Here is a 20150-nt window from a genome sequence, read left to right as displayed (position 1 = left end):
TGGAGAAAAATAAAGCGATATGGGAGCGCGTGTCGTCTGCAGGCCTGCTGTGCATCAAGTCCACGTGGTCACAAAAAAAGGCAGCACACAGTGAAAACAAAAAATCGCCCATAGAGGACTTAACCCTTTGAAACGTGATTAAATTATGATGGTGAGGCAACCAGCCTTTCCATAGTAACACGTCAGGGCTCAAAAACTGGTAAGAAACTCTTAAAATTTACAATAAAATAAAATAAAATTATAAGCAAAACAAAAAAAGACCCAAAAAAGTGATGGAAGAAAATTATACATATTTGTTCTTTTACATAATTTTAAACATTATTAGAATATTTATTTTTTCTGGACAATTTTTTTCCTTTTTTCTTTATTTGTAATAATTTTTAATAATTAAAAAACTAATTTTCAGGTAACTTTATTGTCAACTTTTGCTAATTTCTCAATTTGTGGAACATTTCTCACCTGGTTGGCCTTCACCTTTTTTTTTTTTTTAAAGAAATCAAACCAATTCACTGAAGTTTCAAAGGGTTAAATTAGCTTGTGAGAGGCATCTGAAAACAGCAAAAATAAAGTGTTGATCCAGGTTTGAAAGGGTTAACAGCATGCAGATCTTCTACACACGATCTCTTGAACTTGGTAAGATGACGACATTTCGTCACACGGACCAAAGCAGACCGTCACGCACACACGGACCTGGAATCAATAATTTGGCCGTCTGAGACGACTGTTATGGATGATTTCTGTGAAGTTTTATTTTGAAATCTTTGAGCTCGTGCTGCTTCCTCTGATGTGTGAAGTTTTAGGAATTAAAAGAATAAAACTCGGGCTGAAATCATCTGATTTCTCCTCTCAGTGCATCCTGGCTGCTGTAAACGTGGAACCCAGAGATGGATTTCAAAAGAAAATCAAAATAATAATCAAGGCATTTTTCGACTTAGCTTTAATCCCGTCAGCTGAGACAAAAAGCCGACACTTTCCTCGACACAAACACGTGACGTCACGTTCATGTAGAAACATTTCATTGGTAATAATGACAGAAAAGATCAATCAGTATCTTTTGATAAATTAACCGTGTTAACTCTTTGCTGCCAGGTGGAAACCGTGCAGTTTGGGCCAGATGCAGAATACAGTGGTTATCTTTACCTTTTCCACCTGCTCGCTGACTCCAGCACCATATACACATATATATACATATATATATATATATATATATATATATATATATGTATATATATATATACACACACACAGTACTGCTACCAAACCTTCGTCCCCTACGAACTAATCCAGGGCAGAAAAAAACTCTACAAAACGGACATGAAAGAAAAATCTAAATCTTCGGTCTGGAATGGAAATTTCAACAGTAGCAAAAAAAACAAAAACATTGAGAATTCTTGACATTATTTCATGATATTCTACATCTTGCAGAGCTTCGTAGGCAAGAGAGCGATACCAATACTCGAGTGGACTAAATGATAGAAAGCGAGGCCTGCAGGAGGAGTCCTCGGTGCTGACCCTCTCTGATACCCTGACGGCCCTCTGAGTGTTTGGAAGGAGGCGTCCTGCAGCAGGAGGAGCGCCATGGAGGAGGAGGAGGAGGAGGAGGAGGAGGAGGAGGAAGAGGAAGAGGAAGAGGGGGAGGTACATATGGAAACGCCATCACATGACTGCGAGTGTTTCTCTGGAGGGGGAGCAGGACAGAAGCAGGAGCGGGAGTGGGGAGGGTATAAAGGACGATGCAGAGGTACCCGGAGATGACAGGTGCAGGGGTCTCCGACAGGATGACGGGGGATTTGAGGGCAGTTCTGGGGGCGTCGGCAGAGCGCCGGCTCCGCCTAGAAGGTCTTCCTGTGGATGGCACGCGCTCTGTCTTCTTCATATTCCCGCTTCGACACCCACATCTTCTTAAAGGTGTCCAACGACGCCAGGATGGAGCCGCTGCCGGGACGAGAGACGCTCACGTTACGACTTTAATCAAGCGTATCCAGAAACTACAGAGCCCCTGAAGGGACATGAGGGAGGAAAATGAGATGGTGGAAAAAAATCAATGCGTGAAAAAACAAACAAACAAAAAAAACTTTTGCATTCTTTGCAAACGTTTTTCTTTTTAGATTCACCAGCTATTTTTTCCACCATCTTATTATTTTTCTGCTTTCTTATTTTTTAATATTATTTTTCACCGTCTCATTTTTTCCATGTAGTTTTTTCACCAACTTAGTGTTATTTTTTGCTTTCTTTTTATCTGTTTATTTTTCCACATTTTACTATTTTTTTTTCCAACATCTATTTTCTTGCCTTCCTTTTTATTTTTCACTTCCTAATTACTTTTTTCTCAAAATCTCAATATTTTTTGCACCTAAATTTTTTTTTTCTACTATAACCTTTATTAACCATCCTTTTCTTTCACCATCTCATTTTTCTGTTTTTTCCTCCCTCTTGTCATGTTTAGTGGCTCCGTGTCAGACAGTCGGCGCTCTGAAAGCTGAATTCTTACCCGATCCATGTGGAGTAGAGCCTCTCCTGAGGAGCGGAAATCTGGACAGAACAAAGAAACAGAAACACATTTTTTATAAAGAATTTAAAATACGATGATTTTAATGTCCGCTGGATCCGGCTGGATCCTGCTGTTCAGCAGAGACGAGCGTCGAGGTGATTTAATGATGCGATCCACATTAAAAATTGGGAAAATACATCAATGCAAACTAAACTTTACTTATTTGAACGATCGAGCACGAGTGAGAAAACTAAAGTCAAATCTTTGCAGGTTTCACTGCTGCTCACTCAATACTGGACCGCTTCAATTATTATTATTTATTATAATAAATTATTGTTCCCGTTAATCACTTAGACACAAAAACATGAGTAAACGGGCCGAAATAATGCAAATTAAACAGTAAACAGAATTATTAAACTGCCAAAAACGAAACTACAGGAATTAAACACGTTCAGAAGTCGATTTCAGGCTTCAGAGACAAAATTAGAGCGAAAAACGGCGAGGAGGCGTGAATGAGACGCAGTGAGATCCAGCTGACACCAAAACCAGGACCTGGACTCACCTTGATCTTCACGTCTTTGGGCGCCAGCTTCTTCACTTCAGTTAGTAGTCGTTCCCCAAAACCTAAAACACAAAAAACAGATTCAGCGAGTGCGCCGAGTCCATCGGACGCTCAGCGAAGCGTCATTTCAGCCGCCCGCCGTCACCGCCGCACACCGACCTTTGATCAGAGTGGAGCCGCCGCACAGCACGATGGTGGAGAAGAGCGTGCGCCGCAGGTCCATGTCAGACTTCTGGATGGCGTAGGCCAGGACCTCGTGGATCCCCGAGCTCTCGTCTCCGATCAGGTCGGGTCTGAACAGCAGCTCTGGAGCGCGGAAACGGGCCGGGCCGATCTGAAAAGGAGGTCGCGTTCAGGGCGTGAGGTCAGGACACGGAGGAGGTTTTCGCCGAGGAAAACTCAGAAATATTGAACTCACGTTTAAAGTGCTTCCGTCGGGCAGAACGTACTGCGCCTTCTCTGTTTCTAGAGTCTCGTCTTTTTGAGGGTTGAGAGAGAGATAACAGGCTCTCTGCAGAGAGGGAGACGCTTTTTATTAGACGCTCATTCACCGAAATCTTGTGAACTGGAAATTGCTATTTGCACATTTAATTAGTTTTAGACCGTACAAACCTCGTAGACAAAATCATTTAAAAAAGAAACATTTCAAACGGACTCACGCTGAGCGCCTCACCTCTTTGACGGTGCGGACCACCTCGAACTCTGCCGAGGTGTTGAAGTTGTAGCCTTCTTTGCGCAGCAGCAGGCGGAGATACCGCGACACGTCTCTCCCGGCGATGTCCACGCGCATGATGGAGTGTGGGATGGCGAAGCCCTCGTAGATCGGCACGACGTGAGTCACGCCGTCCCCCGAATCCAACACAACACCTGTGGTGCGACCTGTGGCGTACCTGCACGACACAGAGGACGGTCACGTCCCAGAATCCAATGGACAAATCCCAGAGGCTTTTTTACGTTATCTCCGGGCTGGCCGACAAAAAACATGGCGATGCACGGATCCTGTGAGACGTCGGCGCCACGGCCGCACTTACCATTACAAAGTTACACTACTGGCCTGACGTGCAAACGACAGCGTTTCCGTTGTTTTTGGTAATCCGTGCAGACGGGCATCGGTCTCACAATGTTATCATATAAACGTGGACTGTTTTAAAAACACATAAGAAAGATTTTTCGTTCTTATTTTTTCCGTGAAAACGTGGCCTCAGGTAACTCTTTAAAAAAATGTCCAGAACGTGTCATAAACACAAATGTCCGTTCAGCCGGTTTCACATAAACAAAAACCGGTTTAAGCTCCTGAAACTGGAAGTCGACCCAACTCTACATCACATGACTAAAGCGCAGGGCGGAGCTTTAAACGAGCATGCGGCGTGCGTGATGTACTCACAAGCTGAGGACGGCCTGCATGGAGATGAAGAGCGCGGGAACGTTGAAGGTCTCGAAGAAAACCTCTGCAGCCTTCTCCCGGTTCTTACTGGGGTTCAGAGGAGCCTCAGTCAGCAGGACAGGATGCTGCAAACACACAGACGTTTAAAAACCACATCGGACTGACGCGCGACCTCGTTATTATCGTGCAGGAGCAGCAGGAGGAGCAGCAGGAGGAGGAGCAGGAGGAGGAGCAGGAGGAGGAGCTCACCTCCTCGGAGAAGGTCTGCAGCTGCTCCTTGGAGTAAACGTACTGCCAGATCCTCTCCATGTCGTTCCAGTCCTTCACGATCCCGTGCTCCATCGGATACCGGACCGACAGCAAGCCCCTGTGCTCCTGATGGTCGGAGAGACGTCAGTCAGGTGATCATCAACAACACGAAAACAACGACAGTTCCTGATCAAGGAGGTAACGTGATTTAACGTTAACGTCACGTAGACAGGCTCACACATCACAGCTGTTAATGTGACACTTTGTACGCCTTTAATTCGGTCTGCGTTTATGAACGCCCACAAAACGTCACATCCTTTCACAATAAAGGCGGAAACAAAGGACGCCACCTTTAAGCAGAGTTACTGTGTGACTTCCTGCACGATAAACCTAAAAACCCAACGTTAAAGAGTATTGAGTAGTAACCCGGATCTGTCTCATGTTTTATGTCTTAGTGAGGAACTTTAAAATCAGTCCAATATTGAGAAAAACTCACAAAATAATGTGTAATAAATAATCTTTTAAAATAAATAACCTGTAACTAAAGCTTTCAGATCAATGTAGCAGAGTCAAAACTACAATATTTCCCTCTGAAATGTAGTGGGGTGAAAGTATAAAGTGAGATGAAAAGGCTCAAGTGAAGTACAAGTACCTGAAATCTGTACCTATGTACAGTACTTGAGTAAATGTACTTAGTTACACTCCACCTCCGGAGTCTGAAGGTTTCACTGCAGCCGGATTAAACTCCAAACTTCCCCTTTAAATCTGAGCCGCATCTGAAGTCAGATTTCTGAGTAAAAGTACACATTGTACTTCATGTCCTCGGGACGTTAACTGGAAGAATCTTTACTGTGTTTTCTGGATAAATTTAGAAACTGATGCGCGTGTTACCTCCGCCTTCGGTCCGATGAAGAGGTCTCCCTCCAGGGCGCCCGCCATCACGCGCACATGCTTAGGACGCCCCACACTGTAACACACACACACACACACACACACACACACACGTTAGAAATAAATATTATAAAATAATAATAATATTTATTATTAAATATTCACATACAAGAGACAAAATAACCACATTAAAGAAGAAAAAGAAAAAAATAATGAAAAGGAAGAAAATTTCTACATGATTTGATGGAAATTTTGATTTTGAAGAAATGTGCAATAAAAGGTCACAATTTGCACTGAAGCTCTAAACGTAACATAAACATCAACATAAAACACATTTTAAAAGTACCTGAAAGTAACCCTGACCTACGTGGTCAGAGGACACTTACTAGTTGGGGAAGCAGTATTTGGGGATCTGGTCTCCTGCAAAGCCAGCCTTGATCACGCCCGAGCCCTGCAGAGACAGAGGGACATGACGTTTGAATCATCACAGGGTTTGGGCCGAACTCCGAGCTGCAGAGTTTTAATCTGCGAGCAGAGAGCGAGGTCATGAGACTCGGCCCGAAGCCGCCGGCGGTCACACTCGACAGAAACACTCGGCCCCACATCGCCCCAAATCAAGGACTACTTTGTCTTCACCGTCACCACGAGGAAATTATAACAGCTGAAGTCTGTTTCTGCTCCGATTTTCATCCCAACTAAAGAAAAGAGTCGTTTTTCAAAGACGGATCAAAATGACACAAAACACTGATGCTGCACAAATTCTGTGACTTCATCACAAATTTTCAGCTTTACATCCACTGAAGATGTTTCGGTGTAACTTCATCAGATACTACAGTTTTTATTTAAATACGATCACACATTTAGATAATGCTGGACGAAGTATTCAGATCCTTTACACAAGTAAAAGTACTGCTACCACACTGTAAAAATACTGTTACGAGTAAAAGCCCTGCATTTAATATCCGACTAAAGTAAGAGTAAGCGAACTGTCTGCAGTTAAATTCTTGACAACTGAGTAATCGATCGTTGATTAATTATCATCCCTACTTTAGATAATGAAGTAAAGTAAAAACTATAATAATACCTTAAAAAGTGAGGTGGAGTTTAAGTGTATAGTGTGACGAAAAGTGCAGACTAAAGTAAAGTACAGGTACCTCAAAGTAAACTTAACTAAAATACTTGAGTAAATGTATTTGGTTAAATTCCACCTGAGCCGTCAGGTGAGGTTTCGGATCTGTAATGTTTTCGGTTTACAGCATCGTCATGGTAACATGACAGCAGATCTGCAGCTCTGCTCACTAACAGAGTGTTTTTCAGTGACGCCAAAATGTCAAAATGCGTCGTGTGACGTTGACAACATCCGGCAGCCGTTTGCAGAGGCGGGAAATGAAGCTGAGCGATGTTCTGCTGAGGACGAGGGCGGCAACAAGTCAGATTTTAGCCACCAAACATAGTCCTACCGAAAAATATGTCCAAACATTTCACGGCTTTACGTAATGTCAGATAAACCGTCCTAACGGGGAAAACGTTAACGGCCTCAGATCCCAATAAATGCTCCCGTCAGAGCCCCCAAAGTATTATTATAACATGTAATATTTTTTAACAAAATCCCTCTTTCATGTGACAGTATTGTAGGAATGACTGTTTGTACTTTTAAAAAATTACCACAATTCCATTTTTTGATCAATAATCATTAGTCATGCAGATATATTAACTGATGAATAAAACCAAATATTAAGTGTCTGAGAAAAGCACTTCATTTTATTATAATGCAGCCTTTCAAATCAGGAAAAAACACAATTACTTCATATCACAACACAATAATATCCAGTATCTAAGATGACAGTTTCATATGCTGATATAATATCTTTAAATTGATCAGTCCTTGTCGCAGCGTGTCTACAGGTATCAGACTCTTACATTTAACGCTTTTTAAGACCTTTTAAAAGTAAGTTTTGTCTAAATTTTTAACTGTTTTTTGGACAAATCTATTTTTAAATTCAAGCATTGCAGGATTTATGTAGAATATGGTTATTATAGTGAATTCTACATTTTGTGAAGTATTAAGACAGAAAAGAAAGTATTTTAGTAAGTGTGATGGTTTAAAGATTTGCAACATCAATAAAAAATTAAAGATTGGATAAAATGTTATTAAATATATTATAATGTTTAATAACATTTCAGGCCTAAAGTTCATAAAATTAAGACATTTTAGGTCTTATTAACCTGCAGACTCCCTGTGGTAGACATACTGTAAAGACAACCAACATGACACTGCACTTAAATATATAATATATAATATATAATATGACTGCAGGAGATGGACTTGTAGTGTAGTATTTCCACAGGTTTGTGAGTATTTGTACTGCAGTAAAGGATCTGAATACTTACTGATTACAGTGGTAACGTTACAGAATATGACACATTAGCTCATTAGATGATGATTATGATGCTAACATCTCTAACACACACACACACACACACACACACACACACACACACACACACACAGCTGATCATCCTGGAGAGACGGTGTTTGTTTTTGTTGACAGCTCAGTTGTTAGTTTTGGTTGTTTATCGTTAATAAATCGTAATAAAGCAGCTCCATCAGCTAGCATTCAGGAGCCGGAGCTCAGCTAGCCGCTCAGCTAGCCGCAGCTTTAGCCGGCGCTGTCTCCGGGGACAGACAGGGACGGGGACAGCACTTATATTAACAGCTGGAGCTAACTGAGCTGAAACACAGTCAGATCACGTTAATAACTTGAGCACATTTAGTAAAAGCGAGCGGGAGCGAGCAGGTTTTCTGTGTTAGCAGCTAGCCGCTAGCAGCGAGCCGCCGCTCCCAGCCAGCGGCCTCGTTAGGGTGTGGATGAATGACATCATCATACTCACATTATCGATCACCACGGGCTGATTAGCTAAAATGTCATATGACTCCATGACGGGCTGTGTGCTTCAGGTGTGTTTCTGTCGGTCCGCGCGCGTCTTCGTCCCCGCGTGAGTGTTTTAATCATGTAAAAGAGCGAAGAAAGGCGCAGTGAGTCCGCTCCGCTGCTCTGCCGGGACACAACAACACCGCCGCGGCGCCGCCCCGACTGACGGCGCTGCCAGCCAATCACAGCCAGGCTCGCGTGACTGACAGGAGCCGGAGCCAATCACGGCGCCTCACCGCGGAGCCACGCGCTGTGGCTGTCAGGCAGAGGGAGCAGCATCTTTGTGTCAGACAGCAGCAGCGGCAGCAGCGGCGGCGGCAGGAGCAGCAGGAGCAGCGGCAGCAGCGGCAGCGGCAGGAGCAGCAGGAGCAGCGGCAGCAGCGGCAGCGGCAGCAGCGGCAGCGGCAGCGGCAGCAGCGGCAGCAGCAGCAACAGCCTCAGCGGCAGCGGCAGCAACAGCCTCAGCGGCAGCTCTTTGTGACAGAAAAACGGCCCAGTTCAACTTTACTGCTTTATTCTCATCCTCAGCACCGACAGCTCACACTCTACTGACTTTTACTGACGGTTTACAACTGCCTCTGTGAAAATACAGACACCAATGACGAGAAAAAACATGCAGATAAACGTAAAAACAGAAAAAACCCAAGACACAATAATGCTAATAATAATAATAATAATAATAATAATAATAATAAAAAATGCTTAAAATAATGCTATTTAAAAACAACAACGAATTAATAATAATAATAATAATAATAATAATAATAATAATAATAATAATAATAATAATAGTAATCTTTTTTTTTAAAGTTCATAATAATGCCAATAAAAATACAAAATAATTAATAATAATAATGTGACAAAGTACTGCAGCACTCAAGAACTTAAATATAGAAGAGAAAATGTTCCAATAAAAATATGGTAAAAATTAAGTTTGGGTGATATGTTATAATTTTAGGCTATACCTTGATACAGATTATATATCTCAATATTTTTAAATCTCATCGAAAGCACTTTATTAATGCTTCACCTGGTAAACAGAACCAAATGTTACATTTTTCATTTATTTTTATTTTTTGACCAAATTCCCTCTTTGGTGCCACAGTATTGTTGGACAGACTGTTGATACTTTTAAAATATTAACACAATTCCATTTTGATTATTCATAATGCAGATATAATAACTGAGGGGGTAAATACAAACAATTAAACAAGTACAACTGTCTGATGAGTTGAGAAAAATACATCATTTTACTGTAATGCAACCTTTACAATCAGGAAAAAAGCCATTTATTTTATCACAATATAACAATATCCAATACATAAGATGATATGTAGCCTCATGTATTGATCATTATAGTAATAATAATAATAATAATGATAATAATCATCATTATATTTTTAAATTATTATTATTATTATTATTATTATTTCTGTTAACTATCACGATTTTAATCTGGAGCATGTTTACTTTTTACATTTTTCTCGCATATCTTTACAAAATGTCCCCACTGCGACATTAAAATCAATTTCATTCATTAATTTTATAAATTTGAATTCATTTTCATTAACTTCTGTAAATACTGACAGAAAAATTAAATGTAAATACTGAATTTCATAGTTAAGCAAAATGAAAATGCTTTTTAAATTTCATTTCATCACAATATTTAGTATTTTTTTATTTGTTTCGAGATGTGTAATAATGCACGTGTAATCAAAAAATATTTTTAAACCGGAAGCTCTAACGTCATGTTTTTCCCACGCGCCCTGAATGCAGCATAAACGTCACAGCCGCCGACCAATCAGAGCGCAGCTAACAGCTGAGCTAGCCTGCTGTAGCTAACAGGCTAACAGAGCACAGCTAACAGACGCGGGCCGAACAGAATAAACATCATTTTATCCGGATGTTTCCTCGTGTTTCAGGTACGTGCTGGTTTTATTTATCGTCGCGCGGCTGTTTTAATAACTGACACTTTAAATATGAGAGTTTAACTTCGATTAGCTGTCGCTCATTAGCTGAACGTGGAGCTAAAGTTAGCTGTTAGCTTCAGAGTTTGTTTCCTAAAAGTGACCAAACGACATAAAACCATCAGATAACTGAGGGGGGGGGGGCTGACGGCTGACCCGCGGGGCTCCGGCGCGGTGTCCGCCCGGGTCTCACTGCTGTGTCTCAGCTCACATTTGGACACAAACGTCGGACTGTGAAGGATTTATTTTGGGACTACTTTAGTTTCAGCTGTAGTGTTGTAAAAGTACTGAGATACTTGAATCAAAAGTACAAATGGAGCAATATTTAACAATATCTTCAAATTAAGGAGTACCCACTGATGGAACAATAATAAGCCAACCTATTATTATTATTATTATTATTATTATTATTATTATTATTATTATTATTATTATTATTAAAGTGCTTCAATAAGTTTGTTTCAGATGGAGCTTTTCATTTTGATATAATGCTGGAAAGTTTATAAATAATAATAAATCATATGTTTATTACAGTGTAACGCACCATGGTCACATGACACTGTGTCAGTGAACTATGAGGGCAAAAAACAAACCACAAAAAAGAAAACTAATCGTTCATTAATCAAAGTAAAATGTTCATTAATGGTGATATTGATTTTAGGTTTGAGGCTCGGACCTTTGCTGGGAGGACATTTTAGTACCTGGACCTCTGTGAGTTTTAGTAGAATAGGTCCTCCAGCTGGTGATGCTGCTCTACAGTATATTTGTCATGTTCAATGTCTGACAGAAAATAAATATTTAACCTAAATGAACCTGATGATATCTTCATATCTCACTGAGGAGTCAGAGGAACCTTTAAGCTCCACAGAAACACTGATTTGATGTGTATCGCGATAAATATCGATATCGACTGATATGAAAAAAATATCCTGATAAGACTTTATTTCACATCGTCCTAAGAATCTCAGGATTATACCGACACAGTCAGACGAAGAGAGAAAGTATCGACGCACATTCATCAGGTGACATTTGATGTACCGGTGTTATCTTTAAGTGCAGTTTCAGGTACAGTATTTGACTCAGTGTACTGGTTCATTACACCGAGACGTTATAGTGTGTGTGTGTGTGTGTGTGTGTGTGTGTGTGTGTGTGTGTGTGTGTGTGTGTGGGGTGCTTGTCTCCGGTGCCGTCTGCAGTCTGATGGGTTCATGGTAACATCGAGGAGAGGTCAGCCGGTTCAGCACCATGGCCCTCGCCGAGGAGCAGCCTGAGAAGTAAGAGCCCGTCCTCCGCGTGCACGTCATGTCCGAGTCTTTGTAGCGATTAAATCTGAGTTTTACGAAAAACACGAAGATTCATTAACTGTGTTGATGCATTTTTTGATGCTGGTTGCAGCATGAATGAAATTCTTCATTTTTACTGTGTTTATGAGCTTTTCTGCAGGAATATGAGGGACATTTCTTGGATTTAGGGATGACTTTAGGATGTTTGTACGATTTTAGGATATCACTGGGATTTTAGGATGTTTCAAGGGTTTTAAGATTTTTTTAAAGAATTTTAGGACATTTTTTGGTTTTCTCAGATTTTAGGACATTGTTAGGATTTAGGACACTTCCTGGATTTTAGGACATTTCTCAGGTTTTAGGAAATGTATTATATTGTAGGACATTTCTGTGATTCTAGGATGATCCTAGGTTTTCAGAACATTTTTCAGGTTTTAGGACATCAGTGTCTCAGCTGGGGATCCTCCTCTGGCTCCTGTGATGCTGTTTTATTCACTCTGACACCTTATGGAGACTAACTTTATTGTTACTGTGAATTGTGTGTGTGTGTGCGTGTGTGTGCGTGTGTGTGTGCGTGTGTGTGCGTGCGTGCGTGCGTGCGTGCGTGCGTGCGTGCGTGCGTGCGTGTGTGTGTGTGCGTGCAGACACTGCTGGGTGTGTTTTGCCACAGAGCGGGACGACCACAGTGCAGAGTGGGTGAGCCCCTGCAGGTGTAAAGGCTGCACCAAATGGATCCACCAGTCGTGTCTGCAGCGCTGGCTGGACGAGAAGCAGAAAGGAAACAGCGAGGGGGCCGTCAGCTGCCCGCAGTGCGGCACCGAGTACCACATCACCTTCCCCAAGATGGGTGAGCGACGTCAAAACACCCGTCAGGGGAAAAAGAGACGCGTATGGACTCTACGCAGAGAGAGAAGACTCTGAGCCCGAAGGCTGACCTCGTCTGGGTTTTTATGTTTAAGGAATCAAAAGAAAATATTTTGAGTTTTTTAAAAATATCTGCAGAAAATCTGAAGTAATCGTAATTATTTTAAACAATTACAAAATACTCAAAAGACATTGAAATACATATTTGAAATACGAGTCAGAAAATGCTGCTGAACTCAGATCAGACGTTTGCATTTCGGCTCCCGACAGGAAGTCGAGGTGACGTCACTGCGAACGTGACGATCTCAGGCTGAATATGAGGACACAAAACAAAACAATTAAATATAACTTAAAAAACAAACAAACAAATAAAACAGGAAGTTAAAAAGACAACAGCTCACACCTCATTTCTTTACAGGTGTTTTAACGTTCAGTGTCAGATTCAGTTTCATATTTACCTCCACATTTCTGTATTTACAGATCAGCTTTTACGAGTTTAGTGCGGCTCACTGATGTGTTTTAACAACAGTGGAGGAAGAGGAGACGTCACACACACACACACACACACACACACACACACACACACACACACACACACACACTGTGCTTGTTTTTTTAGGGTTTATTGACATTAAGAGAGACTCAGGTTTGTCCTCTCAGTGTGTGTGTGTTGTCTGTCCTCAGGCCCGTTGGTGTATTTCCTGCAGCAGGTGGACAGAGCTCTGTCCCGGGCCAGTCCCTTCGCTGCTGTCGGGGTGGTGATCGGCACCGTCTACTGGTCCGCCGTCACGTACGGAGCCGTGACCGTCATGCAGGTAAGACGTCCTCCTTTAGACAGAGTGTTGAACCCAGAGAGCGCCGCCGTGTTTTCACCTGTGGTGTTGTTGTTGTTGTTGTTGTTGTTGTTGTTGTTGTTGTTGTGCTGATGACGTGTGTGTGCAGGTGGTGGGACATAAGAAGGGTCTGTACGTGATGGAGCGAGCCGACCCGCTCTTCCTGCTGATGGGGCTGCCCACCATCCCCGTGCTGCTGGTGCTCGGCAAGATGATCCGCTGGGAGGATTACATCGTCCGGCTGTGGCAGAGGTACTCCTGCAGAGGGAAGCTCCACACAGGTACGCACGCCACGCCACGCCACGCCACGCCACGCCACGCCACGCCACGCCACGCCACGCCACGCCACGCCACGCCACGCACAAACATATGACTTCATCAGTATGAAAAAATCCATGAAGAGAAATTTGAATGAAATAATAAAATTAAAAAGAAGACATAAACTTTTTAATGAAAAAAATCTTGAAAATAGATTAAAATGATAAAAAATAAAAAACATAAAATTTTATTAATATGAAAAAAACACAAAATAAAATAGAAGAAATAAAATTTCCCCAATATGAAAAATATGTGAAAAGAAAACACTAAAAAATAAAATAAAAGCCATATAACTTGATCAATAATAAAAAGTACATACTGGAAAAGTAAAACTAAAAAGAAGACATAAAACTTTATTAGTTTGGAAAAAATACACATAAATAAAATAGAATAATATCAAATAAAAAGGAAGACATAAAACTTTATTGATATGAAGAAATGACTCCGTGTTACACATAAAGTTACATTTACTAGATGCAGAAGAAATGTTTTTCATTTATTCATTAATTTCACGTTTACTCTTCACCAAACTATTTTGTTTTTTTGAATTTGAAGTATATTTTTGTGTATTTTTGGTATTGATAAGTTTATATTTTTGACTGATTTCTGACTTTCAAACATTTTTTAATCTTTTAATTTGGTTCTTGTTTATGTTTTGATGTTTTTATCTTGAAGCACTTTGAGATTTGTTTCAAAGTGCGTTATAAATAAAGTCTGTTATTATTGTCGCGTCTCGTATGAACCAGGTGGCAGCCGTTACCTGTCCAGAGTCCCCGTGGACGGACTCGGAGCAGGAGATCACCTGTCTGTGTCGCGGACTCTCTGCGGAGCGCTCGTCTTCCCGTCCGTCGCCAGCCTGGTGGGACGGCTGCTGTTTGGACGGATGCCCTCTGACCTCCAGCGCACTGTGCTGGTGAATATGCGTCCCGTCCGCGAGACTCTCTGTAAAGTCTTTCTTAAATTAGTGTCGTCTTCACGTCTCCAGTCGTCTTTGTGTTTGTGTCTCTGCAGGGAGGCATCGCGTTCGTGCTGATCAAAGGAGCGCTGAAGATTTATTTCAAACAGCAGCAGTGCGTCATTCAGGCCAGCAGACACATCCTCAACTACCCGCAGAGAGACAGAGACGGACAGAGCGAGGACGGAGACGAGGACACGGAGGACAGCGGCAACGAATAGTTTTACCCACGAGGAGAGGACAGAAAACCGTGGGACAAAATCAGAATGAATTTCACCCAAAAAACACACAAAGCAGAAGGTCGATGTTTGAGAGCGAAGGTGAGTCTGAGTGAGGGTCAAAGTCTGTTTAGTTTATTTTAGACGACCGAAAACTCGCCGACTCTGGTTAAACGCCGGCGTCCTCTCGTGTCCCTCTCAGCCTTAAATGACAAAAACTACTTGAAGACATTTTTAAAATCTGAATCGTTGCCTTTATCTTTTAAAACGGTGCCTAAATAACCAAACACACCTGAACTTTTGTGGACGGAAATCAGAAATCGGCTCAGACGTGTTTTTGGTCGGGATGCGTTGACATGCGCTCACGTCACCGCGTCACAGTCGACTCAGCACTTTTCTGATTCCTAAACTCTTTGAAACTTCAGCAGAAAAAGTTCGATTCCTTTTAAAAACGTGGGAAGATAGCAACGAGCAACGGAAGAAAAATCACGCAAAAAATAGAAAGAAAGTAGTAAAAAAATGCAAGAAAATTAACTGAAAAATGGATAAATTAAAAAAAACAAGACAAACCAAACTTTGCAAAAAGTGCTTAAAATTATAGAATTATTAAAAATGTAATTATGATAATTATAAAATATACTTTTTCCTGAGCTGTTTTTTTTAAAAATAATTGTCTAAATCTACTAATTTCTTGCAGTTTGTGGAACATTTCTGTCTAAGCTGCTTGTTGCTTTTTTTCTCAGATGTTTTTGAAAGAAATCTCACCTCAGGATTAAATACGTAAACAACGACGTCACGTCAGGTTTCAAAGGGTTAAACGACAAACGCCGTCTCACGAGTGTTGGAGGGAATCAGCAGCAGAAGTCGGTCGTTATTTCACCCAAAAACCTCGTTCTCTGGAAGTCTAAATAAGACGCCTTTCTGTTTATCACATTTGCTTAGTGTATTAAAATAAAAATTTTGGTGTGTTTTTTTCATTTAAAACATTGTGGCATCATGACAAAAACCAGGCATTTAAAGGGTTAAAATTCTGAAAATGAATGTATGTTTGATATTTATTATTGAGGCTGATGTTGGTTTAAAAATAAACTTATGAAAGTAGAAAATCATATGAATGTAAAATATTTTTAGAGCTTGATTTTGAAAATTCGCGCAGAGCGATACGAGTGTGTGTGACATTAAAGCGGGCCCTAAAGGGTTAATTAAAATCAGTAATTAAATAAGTGAAGACTGAGCTGCTGCGTCTTGAGTGCACGAGCACGTGCGCGCTCTGAGACTCAATAACGTGGATTTCTGTGCGTTATTCTCACGTTGAGCCTTAAGACGGTAAATTACTGTCGTCCTTTTTGTGCCTTTTTTGAAGCGTTTTCACTCAACAAAAGCAGATTTATAAACTCTGCTCTGTAACACCGCGGTGATTCGCAGTTTACACTTTATTGCATCTTTTTCTTTAATTTAATAGATAAAAATTTGCCCCCCAACGCTTAAATCAAAACAAGTTTTTGTCCCTTTTTTGCTCCCTTTTATTTAACGCGGCCGACTTCAGCGTTGGAAGCTTTGAACGCTCACACGCTCAAAGCTTTGAGTATTTTGACCTGCTGAATGCGTCGCCTGCAGACTGAATTTTGGGATGCTGGAGTGTTTTGCACACGACTCTTTTGAGGGTTTTTTGGTTTTGTCTGTTTGTTTGCACGTCCTCTCGAGGTAAATAGATTTATGAAATATTTTCAGTAAAAATAAAAGTTTGAGATTTTAAGTTTGAAGAGATTTGTGCTATTTAAAATAGAAATAATAATAGATATAAATTTCTTATTGTTGGGGTTAGAAAAGCAAAGCAGGAGTTTCTGGTCACCGAAAGGCTGAGAAATCCTTTATTTTTTAAATTTTTCTTGAAAAAAGACGTCCTCTGCTTTTGCCAAATGAAATTGCTCTGGGATTTTAATTGCACAGTTTCCTTGAAATCATGTGTTTGCAAAAAAAAGCACTTATTTTATGTCGGGGTGAATTATTTGCTTAATAAAGTTTTTTTTAAAGCAAGTGAGTCATATTTCTTTTTAATTTTAATTTTTATTTATAAACGGCTCCACTTCTGAGATATCCGCATTTTGTTTTAGGGTGGCTTATCTTTTTTAATTTTTCTTAAATTACATTTTGTATTACTGCTCTGAATCTGCAGAGTAACTAAACTGATCAGATAAACAGTGCATTAAAAAGTACAATATTTCCCTCTTTGATGTTTTTATTTAATATGTTTATTTATTTTGGACATGTAAAAAAGGATACAAATAATGACCAATAATCATGCAGCAAATAAATAATATTAATAAAAACATGAAAAACAAAATGAACTAATCCTGAAACAATGAAATGAACGTTAAAAAGAAGTTTAAAAAGAAAAAAAAATAGTCAGTAATCCTGAAGTAAAAAAAAAAAAACCCAATTAAATACATAAAAAATAAAATGAATAAAAGAAAGTCAAACAAGAATAAAAATAAAACGAAAAGTAATCCTGAAGTAAATAAATACATTTAAAAAATAAATAAAATAAAACAAGAATAAAATAAATGAACATTTATTCTGAAGCAAAATATTATAAAATAAAATAAAATAAAATAGAGATTTTGTGATTCTTTGCAGGGCTGTGGAGGTCCCGCCCAATCGCTTCACTGATTGGCTGTTGCTTTTCGATCTAAGGCGCTGATTGGCTGATTCCGCTTCACTCGTTGTTTGGGCGGAGAAGAAACAGGAAGGAGACTGTTGCCCAAAGTGTGTTTTAAAGTGTGAAACTGGGCGCTGTGGGAGCTGTGGGAGCTGTGGAGCGGGTTTCTCACTTGTTCTGCCATGAGAAGAGTCACGCTGTTCGTTAACGGAACCTCCTCTAACGGAAAGGTAAGAAACGGAGGAAAAACCCGCGAAACCGGCGCGTTTTTCCGCAAACAAACGGTTTGTTTAGCTCCCGTTAGCCGCTAGCTGCTAACAGCTAGAGGTGTGTGATTTCCGGTGAGTTACCGGGAGCTGACGCGTGCTGTCGGTGTTCCCGGGCAGGTGGTGGCCGTGTACGGGTCTCTGGAGGACCTGCTGTCGGTGGCCTCCGTCAAACTGGGAATCAGAGCCTCCAGTGTTTATAACGGGAACGGCGGCCTGATCGATGACATCACCCTCATCAGGTGCGGGACCGAAACACGGCAACACCGAGATCAATATCATTATCAATGATCATTAATGTCATGGCCTTTTTCACAGCGTTATTTCACTGAAACATTTACAAACAAACGTACACGAGAGCACAAATATCCCACACGCGCCATCATAAATAATGATAATACATACATAAATAATCAATACAAACCCTAAAATGAAGGGAAGGAGAATGTCCCCATTTAAAAATCTCCCAAAAAATTGAAAGAAAATAAATCGCCCCCCTTTAAAAAAAAAGTCACCAAAATGTTTTCTTTAAAAATCACCCAAAATTGTAAAGAAAAAAAAAAACAAAGCCAGAAAATTACCAAAATGTTTTCTTAAAAAATGGCCAAAATTTGAAAAAACATTGCACAACGTTGTCTTTAAGAATCACCAAATATATATATATATTTTTTACCAAAATGTTTAACATTTTTAAAGGAAAAAAAGAACAACAATGAAATGTAAAAAAAAAAAAAAATTCTTTAGAAATCACAAAAAAAAGATTATTTTTACGGCTTTTGCCTTCATTCTGTATCGGACGGTTTGATCCTGAACGGAGGAGAGAAGATGAGATGCAGCAAAGCGCCGCAGGCTGGAGACAAACCCCGCCTCTTTATTTATGAGGCGCCCGCTCTACAAACTGAGCTACAGGCCGCCCCAAAAATCACCGAAAATCCTCAAAGAAATCTGCAAATCATGATTGGTTGTATGCTGCTCCTCTAAACCAGAATAAAGTGTCTCCTCGGTGCTTAAAGGTGGTTTGAGGTGTCTCTGCTCCGCCCCCCGCTCATAAATTAGGAACCGTCCCTTACTGAGTGTGAACTGCTGACTGTGTGTTTGTGTGTGCAGAGACGATGACGTGCTGTACGTTTCAGAGGGAGACTCGTTTGAAGGTCAGTTTGAGGCAGAAAAATCGATTTAATGAAAAGTTTGAACAGGTAAACGTTTGAAAGTCCTGCAGCTCCTCCACCTGTGTGCAGATCCTCAGGACGACCTCACGGGCCCCGAAAAAGACCAGACTCACACTGACTGGCTGACGCTCAACGTCGGAGGACGCTGCTTCACCACCACCAGGTAAACATAATAACTGATAATACTAATAATGATAATTGAGAATATTTTTTTGTGTATTATTTTCTATGTTTCTACATTATATTTTAATTTTTTTTTTAATGTTTTAACATATTTTTGTCATTTTTAGTCTTGCAATCTTTTTTATTTATTTCTATTTTTTTATTATATTTATGTGACTGATTGTTAACATAATGTAATTGTATTGTTGTCTTGCAATTTTTTAAATTTAATTTAATTTCCTAAATATTTATTTAATTTAAATGATTTATTTGTGTGTCTTGTTTCATTTCTAAGTGTTATATATATATTATGTGTGTGTGGTCAGGAGCACGCTGGTCAGTAAGGAGCCTGAGAGCATGCTGGCCCACATGTTCAGAGAGAAAGGTGAGCTCACTTTTCACCTCAAACACAAATCATCGATGTCTTTGATTTGACGTCTCGTTGTGATGAAACGCGTGATCTGATTTCAGACGTTTGGGGGAACAAGCGGGACTCTCAGGGCGCGTACCTGATCGACCGCAGTCCGGATTACTTTGAACCCATCCTGAATTACCTGAGACACGGACAGCTCATCATCAACGAGGGCATCAACCTGCTGGGTAAAAAAACACACACTTCATAACGTCACAGATCACAGTACGTCAGTGTCCTCAACATACGGCCCGCGGGCCAAATCCGGCCCCTGATAGGGCCCCTGGTGGCCCCCCAACAAGTTTGAAATAAAAAAGGATCCCCCACACCCCCCGACAGAGGACACAGCTGAGACACTAATGTCCTAAAATGCCAAAAATGTCCTAAAATCCTACAGATATCCTGAAATAATGAAAACATCCTAAAATCCTACCAGTGTCCAAAAATCTGAGAAATGTCCTAAAATACTATAAACATCAAAAAATACTAGAACATCTGAAAATCCTAAAAATGTCCTGAAATCTGAGAAAAGGC

The 20150-nt window shown here is 40.4% G+C and overlaps 3 protein-coding genes across 4 annotated transcripts in view; 2 read left to right on the top strand and 1 right to left on the bottom strand.

The window, feature by feature from the left end:
- Positions 1-920: 920 nt before the first annotated feature.
- Positions 921-8663, bottom strand: actr1b (actin related protein 1B). The gene is made up of 11 exons (XM_088071425.1): positions 8470-8663; positions 5964-6028; positions 5578-5653; positions 4687-4812; positions 4438-4562; positions 3727-3943; positions 3472-3564; positions 3213-3387; positions 3054-3115; positions 2492-2532; positions 921-1935 (listed from the first exon to the last, which is right to left on the bottom strand). Exons 1-11 carry the CDS (start codon positions 8515-8517, stop codon positions 1833-1835), a joined length of 1131 nt encoding a protein of 376 aa, XP_087927551.1. The 5' UTR covers positions 8518-8663; the 3' UTR covers positions 921-1832.
- A 1626-nt stretch (positions 8664-10289) lies between these two features.
- Positions 10290-16985, top strand: marchf5l (membrane-associated ring finger (C3HC4) 5, like). Its single transcript, XM_088070940.1, has 7 exons — positions 10290-10432; positions 11674-11751; positions 12405-12607; positions 13309-13439; positions 13567-13738; positions 14522-14688; positions 14787-16985. Exons 2-7 carry the CDS (start codon positions 11723-11725, stop codon positions 14949-14951), a joined length of 867 nt encoding a protein of 288 aa, XP_087927066.1. The 5' UTR covers positions 10290-10432; positions 11674-11722; the 3' UTR covers positions 14952-16985.
- A 139-nt stretch (positions 16986-17124) lies between these two features.
- Positions 17125-20150, top strand: part of kctd9b (potassium channel tetramerization domain containing 9b) — a 7773-nt gene continuing 4747 nt past the window's right edge. Inside the window, exons 1-6 of one of the 2 annotated variants that reach the window (XM_088070939.1) lie at positions 17125-17837; positions 17994-18115; positions 18981-19024; positions 19112-19205; positions 19531-19589; positions 19676-19804. In XM_088070939.1, the coding sequence (XP_087927065.1) occupies positions 17790-17837; positions 17994-18115; positions 18981-19024; positions 19112-19205; positions 19531-19589; positions 19676-19804 (496 nt within the window). In that variant the 5' untranslated portion in view covers positions 17125-17789. The remainder of the gene's footprint in view (positions 17838-17993; positions 18116-18980; positions 19025-19111; positions 19206-19530; positions 19590-19675; positions 19805-20150) is intronic. The other variant, XM_088070938.1, reaches the window with a different exon arrangement.

The sequence above is a fragment of the Plectropomus leopardus genome, chromosome 20 (genome assembly GCF_026936395.1).
Source record: "Plectropomus leopardus strain MGB_pleo_1.0 chromosome 20, ASM2693639v1, whole genome shotgun sequence".
Classification (NCBI taxonomy): domain Eukaryota; kingdom Metazoa; phylum Chordata; class Actinopteri; order Perciformes; family Serranidae; genus Plectropomus; species Plectropomus leopardus.
Note: the sequence above shows the minus strand (reverse complement) of the source record. Positions and strands in the feature narration are given on the sequence as shown.

What these genes read in the sequence shown, in the direction of transcription:
- actr1b (XM_088071425.1), bottom strand. Translation starts at nt 8,517, where the DNA reads ATGGAGTCATATGACATTTTAGCTAATCAGCCCGTGGTGATCGATAAT. An exon ending in AGCCCGTGGTGATCGATAAT is followed by an intron (nt 6,029 to 8,469) that starts GTGAGTATGATG and finishes CTGTCTCTGCAG; the next exon opens with GGCTCGGGCGTGATCAAGGC. An exon ending in CTCTACTCCACATGGATCGG is followed by an intron (nt 1,936 to 2,491) that starts GTAAGAATTCAG and finishes TCGTCCCGGCAG; the next exon opens with CGGCTCCATCCTGGCGTCGT.
- marchf5l (XM_088070940.1), top strand. Translation starts at nt 11,723, where the DNA reads ATGGCCCTCGCCGAGGAGCAGCCTGAGAA. An exon ending in GCCGAGGAGCAGCCTGAGAA is followed by an intron (nt 11,752 to 12,404) that starts GTAAGAGCCCGT and finishes GTGTGCGTGCAG; the next exon opens with ACACTGCTGGGTGTGTTTTG. An exon ending in ACCTCCAGCGCACTGTGCTG is followed by an intron (nt 14,689 to 14,786) that starts GTGAATATGCGT and finishes GTGTCTCTGCAG; the next exon opens with GGAGGCATCGCGTTCGTGCT.